General features: G+C 41.8%; 1 protein-coding gene across 3 annotated transcripts in view; it reads left to right on the top strand.

Moving 5' to 3' along the window:
- Positions 1–1,307: 1,307 nt before the first annotated feature.
- The window catches only part of LOC108443460 (dedicator of cytokinesis protein 7-like), a 50,639-nt gene continuing 38,919 nt past the window's right edge, over positions 1,308–13,027 (top strand). For all 3 annotated transcript variants that reach the window (XM_017724165.2, XM_017724164.2, XM_037535300.1), the window contains exons 1-6: positions 1,308–1,750; positions 5,917–6,004; positions 9,543–9,718; positions 9,912–9,980; positions 10,227–10,353; positions 12,629–12,841. In XM_017724165.2, coding sequence (XP_017579654.1) covers positions 1,701–1,750; positions 5,917–6,004; positions 9,543–9,718; positions 9,912–9,980; positions 10,227–10,353; positions 12,629–12,841 — 723 coding nt within the window. In that variant the 5' untranslated portion in view covers positions 1,308–1,700. The remainder of the gene's footprint in view (positions 1,751–5,916; positions 6,005–9,542; positions 9,719–9,911; positions 9,981–10,226; positions 10,354–12,628; positions 12,842–13,027) is intronic.

Here is a 13,027-nt window from a genome sequence, read left to right as displayed (position 1 = left end):
GTGCAACTACAACCCCATTTCTGGGCGAAAGACCACTCAGATTGTCATCAGTGCACAGTTCAAAAGCCAGTATTCATGATGGTAGGAGGGGGCATTAGCGCACATGGCATGGGTGATGTGCAGATGTGAAGGCACCATTAATGCTGAGTGATATATACAGGTTTTGGGAACATCTGCTGCCATCTAGATGACGTCTTTTTCAGGGAAGTCCTTGCTTATTTCTTAAAGACGATACTAAACCACTTTCTGCATGGATTACAATAGCATGGCCACTAAACTGGCCTGCCTGCAGTCCAGACCTGTCACCACTGAAAACATCTGCCGCATATAAGATATAAAATATGACAAAGGGGAGCCTGAAGGGCAGAAATCCTATGAGCTGAAATCCTATGTGATCAAAGAATAGGAAAACATTTCACTTTCAAAACTACAGCAGTATCTCCTGAGTTCCCAAACGCTTACAAAGTGTTGTTAAAAGCAGTAATGAAGCACAGTGGTAAACATGCCCCCATCACAATTTTTTTTTAAACGTATTGTTGGCATCAAATTCAAAATGGGCATATATTTTTTTCAAAAAACAACATTTCTCAGTTTCATCATTTGATTTGTAGTCTTTGTCCAATTTTCAATTAATCATAGGATTTAAATGAATTGCACATCATTGCATTTTGTTTTTATTTACGTTTTGCACACCATCCCAAGTTTTTTTGGAAATGGGGTTGTATGTAAAATCAGTAAAAATAAAATTACATATTACATTATTTTCACAAATTTTTAATTAGTCAGCCATTAAAGCACATAACAGCAGCAACACATATAAGCCATGCACTGCCTGAAAAACATTAAGACATTCATCACATATAATAGACCAGTATGGATTTGCCTTCTTATGCAGTGAGATGCTTCCTGAGCTGTGACCCACAGAAGCAGTTTAACAGAGTTGAAAATGTAATATGAGAGACTGAAAACACCTGTGACCAAACTAATCTCTGTGACAAATGTATTGTTTTTAAAAGTAGTATCATGTTAGTGATATAAAAAGAAAACATGAATCTGTTTCATACACATTCCTCAGTTTAAACCTCTTAAAAATATTGTTAGTTTTAATGAAAAACGGTTTCTCAAATGTTGACAATTGGTTAAGAGCTGTTCTACATCTGCAGAGTGACTGAAACAGGATAGAAAAAGATCCTAAGTGAACAGTATTGTTTAATCTTATATCATCTGTGGAAATGTACATACTGACTTATGGAACTGGGTCTACACGTTTTAAGCCCTGCAGTCTTTGTGCCATGGTTTCCCACTCCAGACGGAGAATAACCGGTTTATTGTGCCCACCCTTTGCCTTAACAGCTTTCATTCTTTCCGGCAGAGCGGAGCGGAGTGAAGGAAGCTCTCTTGGCCGATTCTTGAACAGACCTCCTCCTGTAGATCGGGAACCAGTGATTCTCTCAGCCTGTAGCTGCTCGCTCGGTCACAGGGTGTCGCCTGTTCGCTGAGGGAGCGAGCTCAGGTGTTTACGGAGCCGGCGTGGAGAGGAGAGGAGTGGAGCTCGGCCATGTAGGCCCCTGACCGCTAGGAGGAAGCAGCACGCCCTGCACTGGACACAAGGAAGCGATGTCCAAAGTACCGCACAACAAATAATCAGCCAACTTAGACGAAGAGAGTTACGGGGGAGCAGCGCTTCAGGCTCGGATAGGATGGCAAGCCTGGCGAGTGACCGGAGAGCGTTTGCTCACAAGATTAACAGGTCCGTACAGGCTGCTGTTGGTTGTTTTTGTCTGTGAGTGCGAGCAGCGAGGCGGCGGCTGCCCTCGCCGTGCTCCTTTAGGTCGGGCGGTCCGCTAAAGCGCATGATCAGATCGGTTGCCATGAACCGCGACGGTTGGAGGTTGGAGACGGAGCAGCCTTTGTTTAGCTCGCCGAAAAGGCGCCTCAGATCCGTCTGAAACCAGCACTGCTGTCCTTATTGGCGTCTTTCCTCGAAGAAAGAATCACACTTTTCTGTACATGTAACCGGCATTGCCCATTTTTTGGCCGGGAGATTGTGTCCCGTGTCTGGGGAAAAGTTCCGCGGCCGTGTGTGAAGGCTTGCGTTACGTTAACGTTAGCTAGCTAATTTAGCTAATAGGCGAGCTGCACCGACGAGTTCCACTATACTATACTCACTATACTCACTATGCTCACTATACTCACTATACAATGGTCGTGTTTTATTCCCGGAGAACAGACACTGGTCGTGTTTTATTCCCGGAGAACAGACACTGGTCGTCAGTTTAGCACAACTGTTGCCTGTAACGTTAATGGATAAACTCGGCTAACTAGCACCGTCTCTTCCACACAAACAGCTCCAGGCCGGGTTTCATTTGGTCATTGCGCTGTCAGTCGCTCTTCTTCTTTCGTTTGGAATGCAGAACAAGGAAACACAGGTTGAGTTCTCCTTCTGTTGAAGTTGAGCTCTCTCTGGGTTTAGGACTAACTCTGTTAACTGTTTGGAAACGGCTCTAACTGTTGCCTCGCTATTTACTCCGCTCCTGATGGCGAAGCTGTACATCAGTACTGGCAGTGATGCAGGCAGGCGAGGAGAGCAGCTCTGAGAGACAGAAAGCCTCGCAGTCACACTTCACCGTACAGGTGAACACATTTCTGTCCCAGATTAAATCTGGTACTAGCAGTGAGCCATGAGCGTGTCTTCTGTGATGGCACAGGGGCACATGGCATAAGCCCCATGGATGCATACACTACACAACCTAATGCCTGCGTTGTTGGTGCATGCTTTTATGTGGAAAACCAGCCCATTTTAAATCTTATGTGTTGTGGTGTCTCTGTGATGTGACCTCCACATTTATTCTAAAACATTCATTATAATGCTGTCAGTTGTCCATGTTCTCTAGTGTCCCACCTATCTTTCTCCCAGAGTGGCCGGCTTCATTGTTTGAGTGCAGGATACAGGAAAGGGTGTGTGGCCCGTTCCGGCTGTTGCTTTTAGAGCAGACGGTTTTTCCTTTTTCCTGTTGAGGTGGGAAATGGTCATCCATTAAACATACAGCACTCATGCATACATTATTGACTCTGTGTAAACATTGCCTTTATATTCTGCAGACATTCTCGAAGAGCTGTAGAAAAACGCAGAATCTTCGGATCTTGCTCCGAGCTCTATTGCTTCCCTGTTGTAACCTTGTACATGAGCATCCATATGGAGTGGGAAGATTTTTCACACATTAGATGAATACAGCAAAGCTTCAAACTGACATACGTTTACTGTTCCATAAGGCTTTTCTGACATTCATTATCTCAGGAAACCAGTTCCTGGCCAGCTGCAGTAGTGCAATACAGTGTGGACCCCTGGGGAGAGGTCTCTCATCCGGTCCACAGGCCTGCTCTCCGTTGCCCTGTGTTGAGTAGGTCGAGCAGTTGCATCTGTTTGGATGAGGGTGCGGGCGGTTAAGAGGCTCAAGCTGTCCCTTCTGCTTAGACAAATAGTTTGGCAAAAAATTAAATTCACGCAACTTTCTTCTTCTTTCTTTCTTTCTTCTCCCAAACGCAGTCGATCAGCCAAGACATGCTTGGCATCTGAAGTTTGCTTCTGTGAGCTATGGTGTTCCCACAAGGCTGATGTAGCTAATGGTCAAACATATGCTGCATAACTAAAAGCAGTAGTGTTTAGAAAAATATTTGTCTTCGCTTTTGCCCAATTTTGGAGACCGTAATATCGAGTCATACAGTGCCAGAAACATCATAAGCAGGTCCATCTGAGATTTAGTTAGAAAGTTAGAAAGAATGGGAAATTATAATTGGTTTTCCTTCTGTACCGTGACACATTTTCTCAGTAAAACACTAGCTGAGTGTTGCACTCGATGATAGCTGGTGGGAGGGAAACATGATATTGTTGGTTATTATTATTACTTATGATCAAACAGCAGTACACCTCTTTGAGGCGGGTCTAGTTTAAGTACACTTTGAACAAAGGCAGATAAGAACTGTCTTTTATCCCCCTAAAGTCTACGGTTTATTACATATTAAGGCTTATTATTCAGCAACTATAGGGACTTAAGTGCAAACTGGCTGTTCTTAGGTTGTAGAAGTGTGTAATAAAACTTTGGGATCGCCAACAGGCCTTGGCTGTTTAAGGGGTTAAATGATGTGAGGAATCATGCTTAATATGAGCTACCAAGGTGAAAACAGACCAGTTTTGGTTTCAGATTGACTTTTAACAGCTTGATCTCGATTTAGACACGCACTTCGCCAAGTGCTAGTATGACTACATTAGCCTGTCTGATGGGCAAAAATACAGACAGAGGTTTTACGAAAGTTCTGTTTTTAGCTGTTTGGCATACTTTTGACCATTGGTCAGCTTTGCCAGCCTTTGAGCTCCAGTGTAAGACTTAAGAAGAAAACTATGGATACCAGACACATCTTGGCTAATCCACTATTTTTGTTTAAGGGGAAAAAATACAGTATTTTTGTTTTTTTGCAAAAGTATTTCTTTGCTTATGGGGCTGTGAGTGTACCACGCCGCAGTATAGAACGAGTGGCACACATAAGGAGAGACAGCCGGGGTTTATCATGGGGAGTGTCAAAGGGGAGATCTGGAACCCTGGCAGCTGTGTGTGTGTGTATGCACACTCGTGTGACTTTGAACAACTGAGCCAGTTTGTGAGGGAGCAGCTGCATGCTGTCTTTGAAAGGACGAGGAGGGCGCGGGGGTTGCTGGGGCTTTGTTGAGGACTGAGCCTACTCTTTTGCTGTTAGGCTGTAAATGGGCAGTGCTGTGGCATTGTGCCTGTTTTCTGCCAGGACTCCAACATCACTCAAAAGCCTCAGCTTTGGTGCCCTTTCAGAAGTGCTGCTGCAGTATGCCACTTGGCAGCATCTACTGCAAATTCATGATGCAGTTGATGATCCATGTTTCAGTTTTCATTGCAGATTGTTTGTTTGACAGTGTCTGGCCATACGTCATGCTATTCTAATCAATAAAGTGGCTGTTAAAACAATGCAAAGTGAAAATAGTGCGCTGTATAGCTAAAACAGGAGCAGCAGCTGTCTTGAAGCCTGCATTTTGTTCATACTTCCAGATAACAGTATGCCATTCAGAAACCAAATAAGCAAGTCCTTTCGAGATTACTTAACAGTGCAACTTGAGGCAGGTGTGTGATATGCTTGGACGATAATGTCATTTTAGACGAAAAATTGTTTGCAGAATAAGTGCAATGAACAGTATCATCATGATTTAGTTCTAAAGTCCCATGTTGCCTTTACACTAATGGTGATATAATTACCATGTAATTACCACCTGGGCTAGATTCTGATAATGCCTCATTTATAATGATAAACACAGCATTAAACACTGTGAACATTAAGTGGTTGTCTGCAGTTGATTGGTCAAAAACCAAAATATTGTCTTACTTGTGCAGTCAACAGAGTTTCTTTGTGTTATTATATGTACCCCAACATTCTTTGCCAGACTGAAAATCTACACAATAATTTTTAAGTGGCATTCAGAATTTTCACCGTCTACATTCACGCTTTTCTGTCGTGTACATTTTGAAACTAACCATAGGTTAGATTTATACAGCAAGAATGGTTAAATAGTGGTGGAACAAAGAGAAATAAATAACAATAATAATCACTTAGTAAATTATTGCGATATTCAGTAATATCAATCACCAGCCCAAGGCTAGTGTGTAACGACTTAAGCATGTAGCTTGCATGGACGTAATTGGTGTATAGAAGTTTCTGTTATTTGTTTCTACGTCGGCCTTGTAGCTCCAGTGAGAAACTGAAAAAGCAAACGTTAGACAACAAACATGCCTTAGCTGATTTACTATGTAGCTTTGATTTTTCTTCCTTTGTATATGTCAGTTTAATAGTGTTAATCTTTCTCCATCCCTCCTTCGTTCTCTCTCTGTCTCTTAGGACGGTAGCCGCAGAGGTCAGGAAGCAGGTATCTAGGGAGTATGGCTCTCCTCAGCTGTCTAAGAAGCGAGCTGGGGCCCATCAGCCGGTGAGTTTTTGTCTGTTCATTTGTTTTTGCAGTACGTGGCTTCCTGTTTTATTTTTGCTTACCTGAGCTTCAGTCTCCAAGGATGGGGGTGGAATTTGAAAGATTATGCCAAGTGTTTGCTCTGAAAGCTACCCCGGATGAAAGGAGGCTTTACAAGCACAATCTGATACTGCAGATCGTGATGTCAGTCTCTCACACCAGCCCTGAATCTCCTGGCATTTTACTTTGGCTGCTTTACCACTTTTCTTTTTCCCTTGTGTAAGAGCAAAGCCAAGAGCTTTATGAACAGTAGCGGGAAAGGGAAGTGGTAATTATCGCAAACCGCAATCGCTTTCTCTTCTGCCCTCAAAGTCTCACTACCCTCCCTCAGTCTCACAGATTTCCATGTGAAGTGGTATTTTTTTTTTGTTGTTGTTTGTAAGGCAGACCTGCAGTGTTCTGGAGATGTTTCCATAGGTTGATGAGAGGAATTTTCCTTATGTCTTGTGATATTTGCTCATTTTAACTTAAACATTATTTTACTTTAAGTCAGGCTATCAATCACATACCCCACAGGATGTCATACAAAGCAAACAACAAGACATTACACAGGCTAGATTTGTTACTGGGTTAGATCTGATTTATCCTCTTCCCTCCTGCCACCAAGTTTTATTTAGATACTGCCTTTCATAAACCCAAGTCACTTTTTACAGTGTAATCATAAGAATGCTATTAACCCTTTAAGGCAGATAAAAAAGTGACTCTTTCTGCTTTCTGGGCTGTTACCACATTTATTTGATGCTTATACATAAGAACATGACCTAGCAAATCTGGGAATTCATAGAATTTATGTTTGTGTTGGGCCTGGGCTGAACAGTTTGAATACCTGAGTATTTGTTTGTTATGTTGGTATTTGGTCCTCAGTTTGCTAATCAGAAACTTGGTCTCTTCACACTTTCCTCTTGATGTTTAAACTAATAGAGCACAGATGCATGAGAAATCATGGGAGCACTTTAAATTATTAGATAAAAGATGCTCAGTGCAAATGTGCAGTAAGAGGCTGGTATTCCGTGGGGACTCAACAACTTCGATGAATCATCTCAAATATGTACGCATAGCAGTAATTAATACAAGCTGTACGAGGCTCCGGTGAGAATGATGAAAAAACAAGGGAGCTCAGAGCCTTAGATCTGTTTGCTGTGGTGCATTCTGACAGTGCTGAACGAGGGGAAGACCAGTTCTGCTGGTTCGGGGGTGAAGTTGACTATTTTGGCTGTGCATCGAGAGAAACATGACTGCATTAAACCTGGCTATGACTGTGTTCAGCTCAGCATGCATGTTGCCGTCAGTGCTGCTTTCTGTGTTAAAAAAAATGCCAAGCTAGCCACATAAAATTCTGCTTAAAATGAAAACAGTGACTCATAAACTCAAAAACAAGTGACTCATAAGAGCTGTGCTTCAGTGAGAGGTCATCAATTTCGAATTCTATTATAGCAACACACAGTGCGTTGGATTTCAGCTGATTCAGCATGAAGACGCTGGATGTATGAACTTCTGTAAGAAACATGCTTACAATTATGGTCAATCATGAAACGTAGATAAAATTGTTTTTCAGAATTATTTTGAGAACAAATAGCCGTGTACTCGTCCGGAATACCAACAAATACCTAAAGCCTGTAAAATGCTTTTCAGGCCAGCCCTATTTTGTTTCGCGTATGAATAGGACTATAAGTCACAGTCAGTCACAACGTATTAGTACTCTGATTAAACAAAACAATAAAAGGTTCTTAGTGACCTGAACTGCTTTCTAAATGAGCTCACATGCTTCTTTTATATTGTGATACAGAATCATGATTGTACATGCTGAGATGAAAACAGGGATCCTTTTCTTGGTTCCTGGTGTAGGCTCATTGTTAGGGATATTGCCAAAGTGTTTAAAATGGGGTGTCCAGGTGTTAGACCCAGTGTTTTTAAGGGGTAGCAAACTACTCGGAGAAAAGTGAAGTGAAATAGCGTTCAACAAATACTTCTGTGCTTATATTAGACTTTAGACCATTATTAAAATAAGTTTTTATTAAGTTGTTAAACACGTGTTTAAAAATAGCTGGAGCTGATTTCGTTGCTGTTTCTGAAAAGGTTCAGTGAAAAATATTGCTGTTTTGTTCCTTCTGTCATTTCTATTGCTGAATACTTTCATTGGTTAAAATTGATTGATCCGCAGCAGAACATATAACAAAAAATATACTGTACTATATTGACGTGTATTTGAGCGTATTTAACTGAAATCTCACAAATGAATGAATAGCTCAAATTAAATGGTAATAATCACTTAATAATGAATATGTACAAGTAATATCTAACAGCAGTAAAACAGAAATTAATAAATTCGTTCTAAATATGGTGGAGCCTTCAGACAGTCAGCAACGGCTGCGGAGAGTGTTCATAACAAACGATGACGATGAAGGCACCTAAAGGCAAGTGTGACCCACGACAGTCATTTTCAGTCATCACTAAAGCAGATGGAAACCAGGCATATGGGACTGTGGATGGGAGCGGGACAAAAAGTTGAGGTTGCAAAATGAACAAGGTAAACGTTTAAATTTTAAGAAGTGTTTACTTGTCTGTTTGCTCAGCAAAGTAGCCTATTAGAGCAAAGGCAAGCTGATTACTTAGTATAGCATCATCATTCGACTTTTAACTTATCGGTAAATGCCCTGATGGCAGCAGGGATGGGGGTGGGGTGCATGTAATTTTACCACAGAGTGCCATGTAGGTGAAAACTCAATTCACTTTTCTAGTAGATATGATCAAATACGACCTGGAATTGCTTATATGGACAAGACGCTGACTACAGGTTGATAAGATTGCAGTGCACTGCAGGGAGTACTGGGGGCGATATGGCTTCTCTTGTTGAAGAAATTGCTAGTTGCACTGATGGAACTTTGAATGGTGTTGGTGGTGGCAAAGAGAGCAGAACCAAAGAAAGCTTCATAGATTTGTTATTAATTCAGTTGTAGCCTATTGTTTGATCGATTTATAAAAATAATAGGTAGCCTTGTTGACCTTAAGGATCCTTTACACTCTCTTTATGTGTGAAAAAGAACAAGTCCGTTTCAAGCATTGTAACAGTCATTGCCCACATACTTATGTGTCCTTTACGTAGACATGGACATTAAGTAGTACATCCACTAGAGGGCAAATTTTCTGACAACAATAAACTTGGCAACTGTGGAGGAGGCCATAGTAATGTGCCAACTACAAAAGAGATGAAAGAGGCACCGGTGGGGATTGTGGTGGTCTCTGAGGCCATTAAATGCTTCGTGACATTCTTTTCCCTTACATTACAAATGAGAGAGATTGGCATTGTGTCTCTATTGGCTACGCTGCCCCCACAGCCTCATTTCATCCGTATCTGTAAGCTTTCAGAGAACATGAACAAATACAGACAAAATGAATGCAGAGTATGGACAGAGCGCTCTGTCTCTATCTGTATCCGTATTTAGCGTTGAGCATAACCGAGCCTTTAGTGACCTTCTCTTCCTGTGTGTCTATGTTTTAGGTGCCCCTTACAGAGGTAGTGGAGCCGGTGGACTATGAGGAATATGTGAGCAGTCATGCCCCCAGTCCTGAGCCTGGACCTCTCCGGCAACTTCTGGAGTTCCCTAATGATGACCTGGAGCTCATTCTGCAGGAGAGAGAGTGCACAACACTGGATCCAGCCCTGCCTGAGGAAGAGTGAGCCCTCTTTGCACTCTTACACATACTCTCACAAGCACTGTACTCTTTCAGAATAACCTCCTTGTGCCTCCACAGGTAAGCAGATAAGCTGCTGACCGTGGATAATCTCTTCTGTCCTGCTTATAACTGTATTAAAGAGATTAATTGGTATTTCATAGTAGCTCTGACGCAGTGTTGTTTTGTGCTGCAGCACAATGGATCCAAGAGTTAGAGATGCGTTGGGGGTGTACACCGATGACTGGCTCATCATTCAGAGGAAGTAAGTAGGAGGATCTGTGTCTGTTAAAGAAGTACTCCACCCAAATTGCTAACCTGACCAACTGATATGAAAATGGGTTGAACCAGTCCCTCTTGTTTTGCTGACTTTGCCCCGCAATGTCTTTAATTTGTCATTCAGAATATTAGCACTTTTAAGAGGAGTGAAATACCTTTTTAAAGTATTTTAAATGTCAATGTAAGTGATTCTATCTATGACATTTGTGGCTATAATGACATTCTTTTTAAGGTATCAGCGCTATAGCTCCATGCAGACTCCTCACAACACAGAGAGGCAGAAGGAGAAACAGAAGGGGCTGATCAAGCAGACGTTTGAACTAGATGAAGCTGCTGCAGTGGAACGACAGGATGATCAGGTGTGGTTGTGTTAGATGGTGCGGTTGTGAGTGTGGCATGTTATAATAATAATAATAATAATAATAATAATAATAATAAAGTTACATTTATGTAGCGCCTTTTACAAACCCAAAATCGCTGGGCCAACCAGTAAGACTTCAGTTTTATCAATGTTTACCATGAGAAAGTTATTGTGCATCCGGAGCTTTAAATCAGAAATACAATCAATTAGTGTACTGGGAGGGGAATCTGAGGGTGTGTGTCTACTGAGATATAACTGAATATCATCAGCATAACAATGGAAGTTTAGGCCATGGCTACAAATGATCTGCCCAGGGGGTGAAATGTAAACTAATAAAAGTAGGGGTCCAAGAACTGAGCCCTGTGGGACACCACATGTGACAGGAGAGGAGGAGGACTTTTGTGGGCCTAGTGCAATAAACTGGTGTCTGTCTGTAAGATATGACCTGAACCACTGTAAAGCTGTGTCAGTGATACCAATAGAGCAAGGGTAGAGGTGTGGGGCAGAGTCAAGCTGACAGGAGGAAGCATTAGACTTAGTGATGAGTTCAGAGACAGAAAAGTCAACAAGTGTGAAACAAGTTAGCTTTGTGTTCAAAGTAGGAAAATCAGTAAAGGTGAATGACTGAGAAGTAGAAGAAAAGAGGCTATAGATTTGATTCATTTTCTTGTCAAAAAAATGTAGAAAAGCCTGACATTGCTCAGGTGAATGGGGGCACGCTGATACAGGAGGATGGAGGAATTTTTTAACAGTTCGAAAGAGTTTTTGGCCTAGACTTCGCATTATTTATGATGGAGGAGTAGTAGTTGGAGCGGGCAGTATTAAGGGCATCCCTATATTTGTGGGTGTGTTGACCGTAAAGTAGAGAGTGGACAATAAGACCAGTTTTTTTATAAAGGCACTCAAGACACCGACCAGTGGCCTTCAGTACCCTTAGTTCAGGGGTGAACCAAGGACACGAGTGGGTGGCAGTGAGAAGTCTATTCTTAAAAGGGGCAAAAAAAGGGCATATTTACTGTGGTGGATTACCTATTTGACATGTTTATTTAAATTATTCCTTAATAGAGTCTTTGCATTGTAATGTATCATCTTCCGTTCACACGTCAACCCTCCTAGTAATTACCCCAGTATTGTACTATGTCATGTGAAGGTAAATTGTGTCAACTTTACCAGGATTTTAACTACAGCTTATGTTTGCACTGAAGCCTGTCCTGTTTAAATGAGCAATAAGCGTTTTTCTACTCTCCCTTGTGAAACAACCAGTATGGCAATGTTTTTGGAACTCTGTGCTGACACCTAAAGGGGTGGGTCATATAGGGTGTCTTTACTGCCCCTTGCTGTTAGAGAGACGGAGTTTCCCCCTTCTCGTTTGAAGGGTGAATGACAGGTGATAGCTGTATTGTCAGTGTATTGTCAGCAGCACTGCTTAGTGAATTATTTATTCTTCCTGATGGACCCTATTGCATTAATACTAATAGCTGCAGAATGGATACTAAAGTCATGTGGACGATTTCTGTTTCTACACTGATCATAGCATTCACTTGGTATGTAGTGGGAATTCTATTAGCAAGTATGCCAGCACCAAAACACTGTTATACTTTGATGCATATTTAAACTTCAGACTTTGGACATGTTGACAATGATTGATGGGAGCTAAGGTATATAACAATCAACATTGATGTCTGAAGTCCTTCATGAGGTCATTCCTCCTGGAAAACAAGATGCTGATGTTTACCCTAGTTCTGGTTCTTTACCAATGCCGGGCTCTTAGTTTTCTTCCTTTATTTTTTGTGGGGTTTTTTATTACTTTCTTCCCACCATTTCTGCGTATAAGGAGTAGTGATGATTCTTCGTTTTTTTTCTTTCCAGTATTCGGCCACAGGTAACTCAAAGATCATGTACTGCATTGAATACATTGTGGGAAAGTCACTAGCATATCATTAGCAGCTTTAAACAAAGAGCATGCAAATCTTTTTTTCCTTTTACAGCGAGTTTTCCCCAATTGATGTCACATGATCTAAACACGTTTGGACCCGCGCATCATTATGATAAAATGGCTCATGCAAGCATACTAAGTTTCAGTTTCCTGATGAAAGAAACATAAAGAGAATGACAAATCACTACACATGGTGTTTATTTTGTATTTTTATTTATTTGTTTTTGGTTTTGGTTGCTACTGTAACTACCTGGGCGTGTATGCAAGGGGATTGAGGCTTGAGTAGCATACCGTTATGGTACTCTTAAGCATAATATGCGTTTGCCTATTTGTATAGGATGACTCTAAGAGGAGATCAGTGTCCCTGGATGACACACCACGGGGCAGCTGGGCCTCCAGTATCTTTGACCTGAAGAATTCATCCCCAGATGCACTGCTGTCATCTCTGCTGGAGCGCACAGCTGCTGAGGACATGGACCGCCGCAACACTGAGAACCGCCAGCAGGGGCGCCACCCTGACTTGCTGGGGCTTTATCCTGCACCAGACGAGGTTTGAACCTTAAACTGTGGAACAGGGGTGTCCAGTTCCGTCTACGTAGAGCCCCTGTGTCTGCATTTTTTTCCTGCCAGTTAGGAATCCTGATTCTGCTTGTCTATTTGGTTGTGGTTTTAACTCATCATTGCTGCTCCCACTTCATTGGAATGAAAACCTGCAACCACACTGATCGTTTGTGGA

Source organism: Pygocentrus nattereri, chromosome 27 (assembly GCF_015220715.1).
Source record: "Pygocentrus nattereri isolate fPygNat1 chromosome 27, fPygNat1.pri, whole genome shotgun sequence".
Taxonomy (NCBI): domain Eukaryota; kingdom Metazoa; phylum Chordata; class Actinopteri; order Characiformes; family Serrasalmidae; genus Pygocentrus; species Pygocentrus nattereri.
Note: the sequence above shows the minus strand (reverse complement) of the source record. Positions and strands in the feature narration are given on the sequence as shown.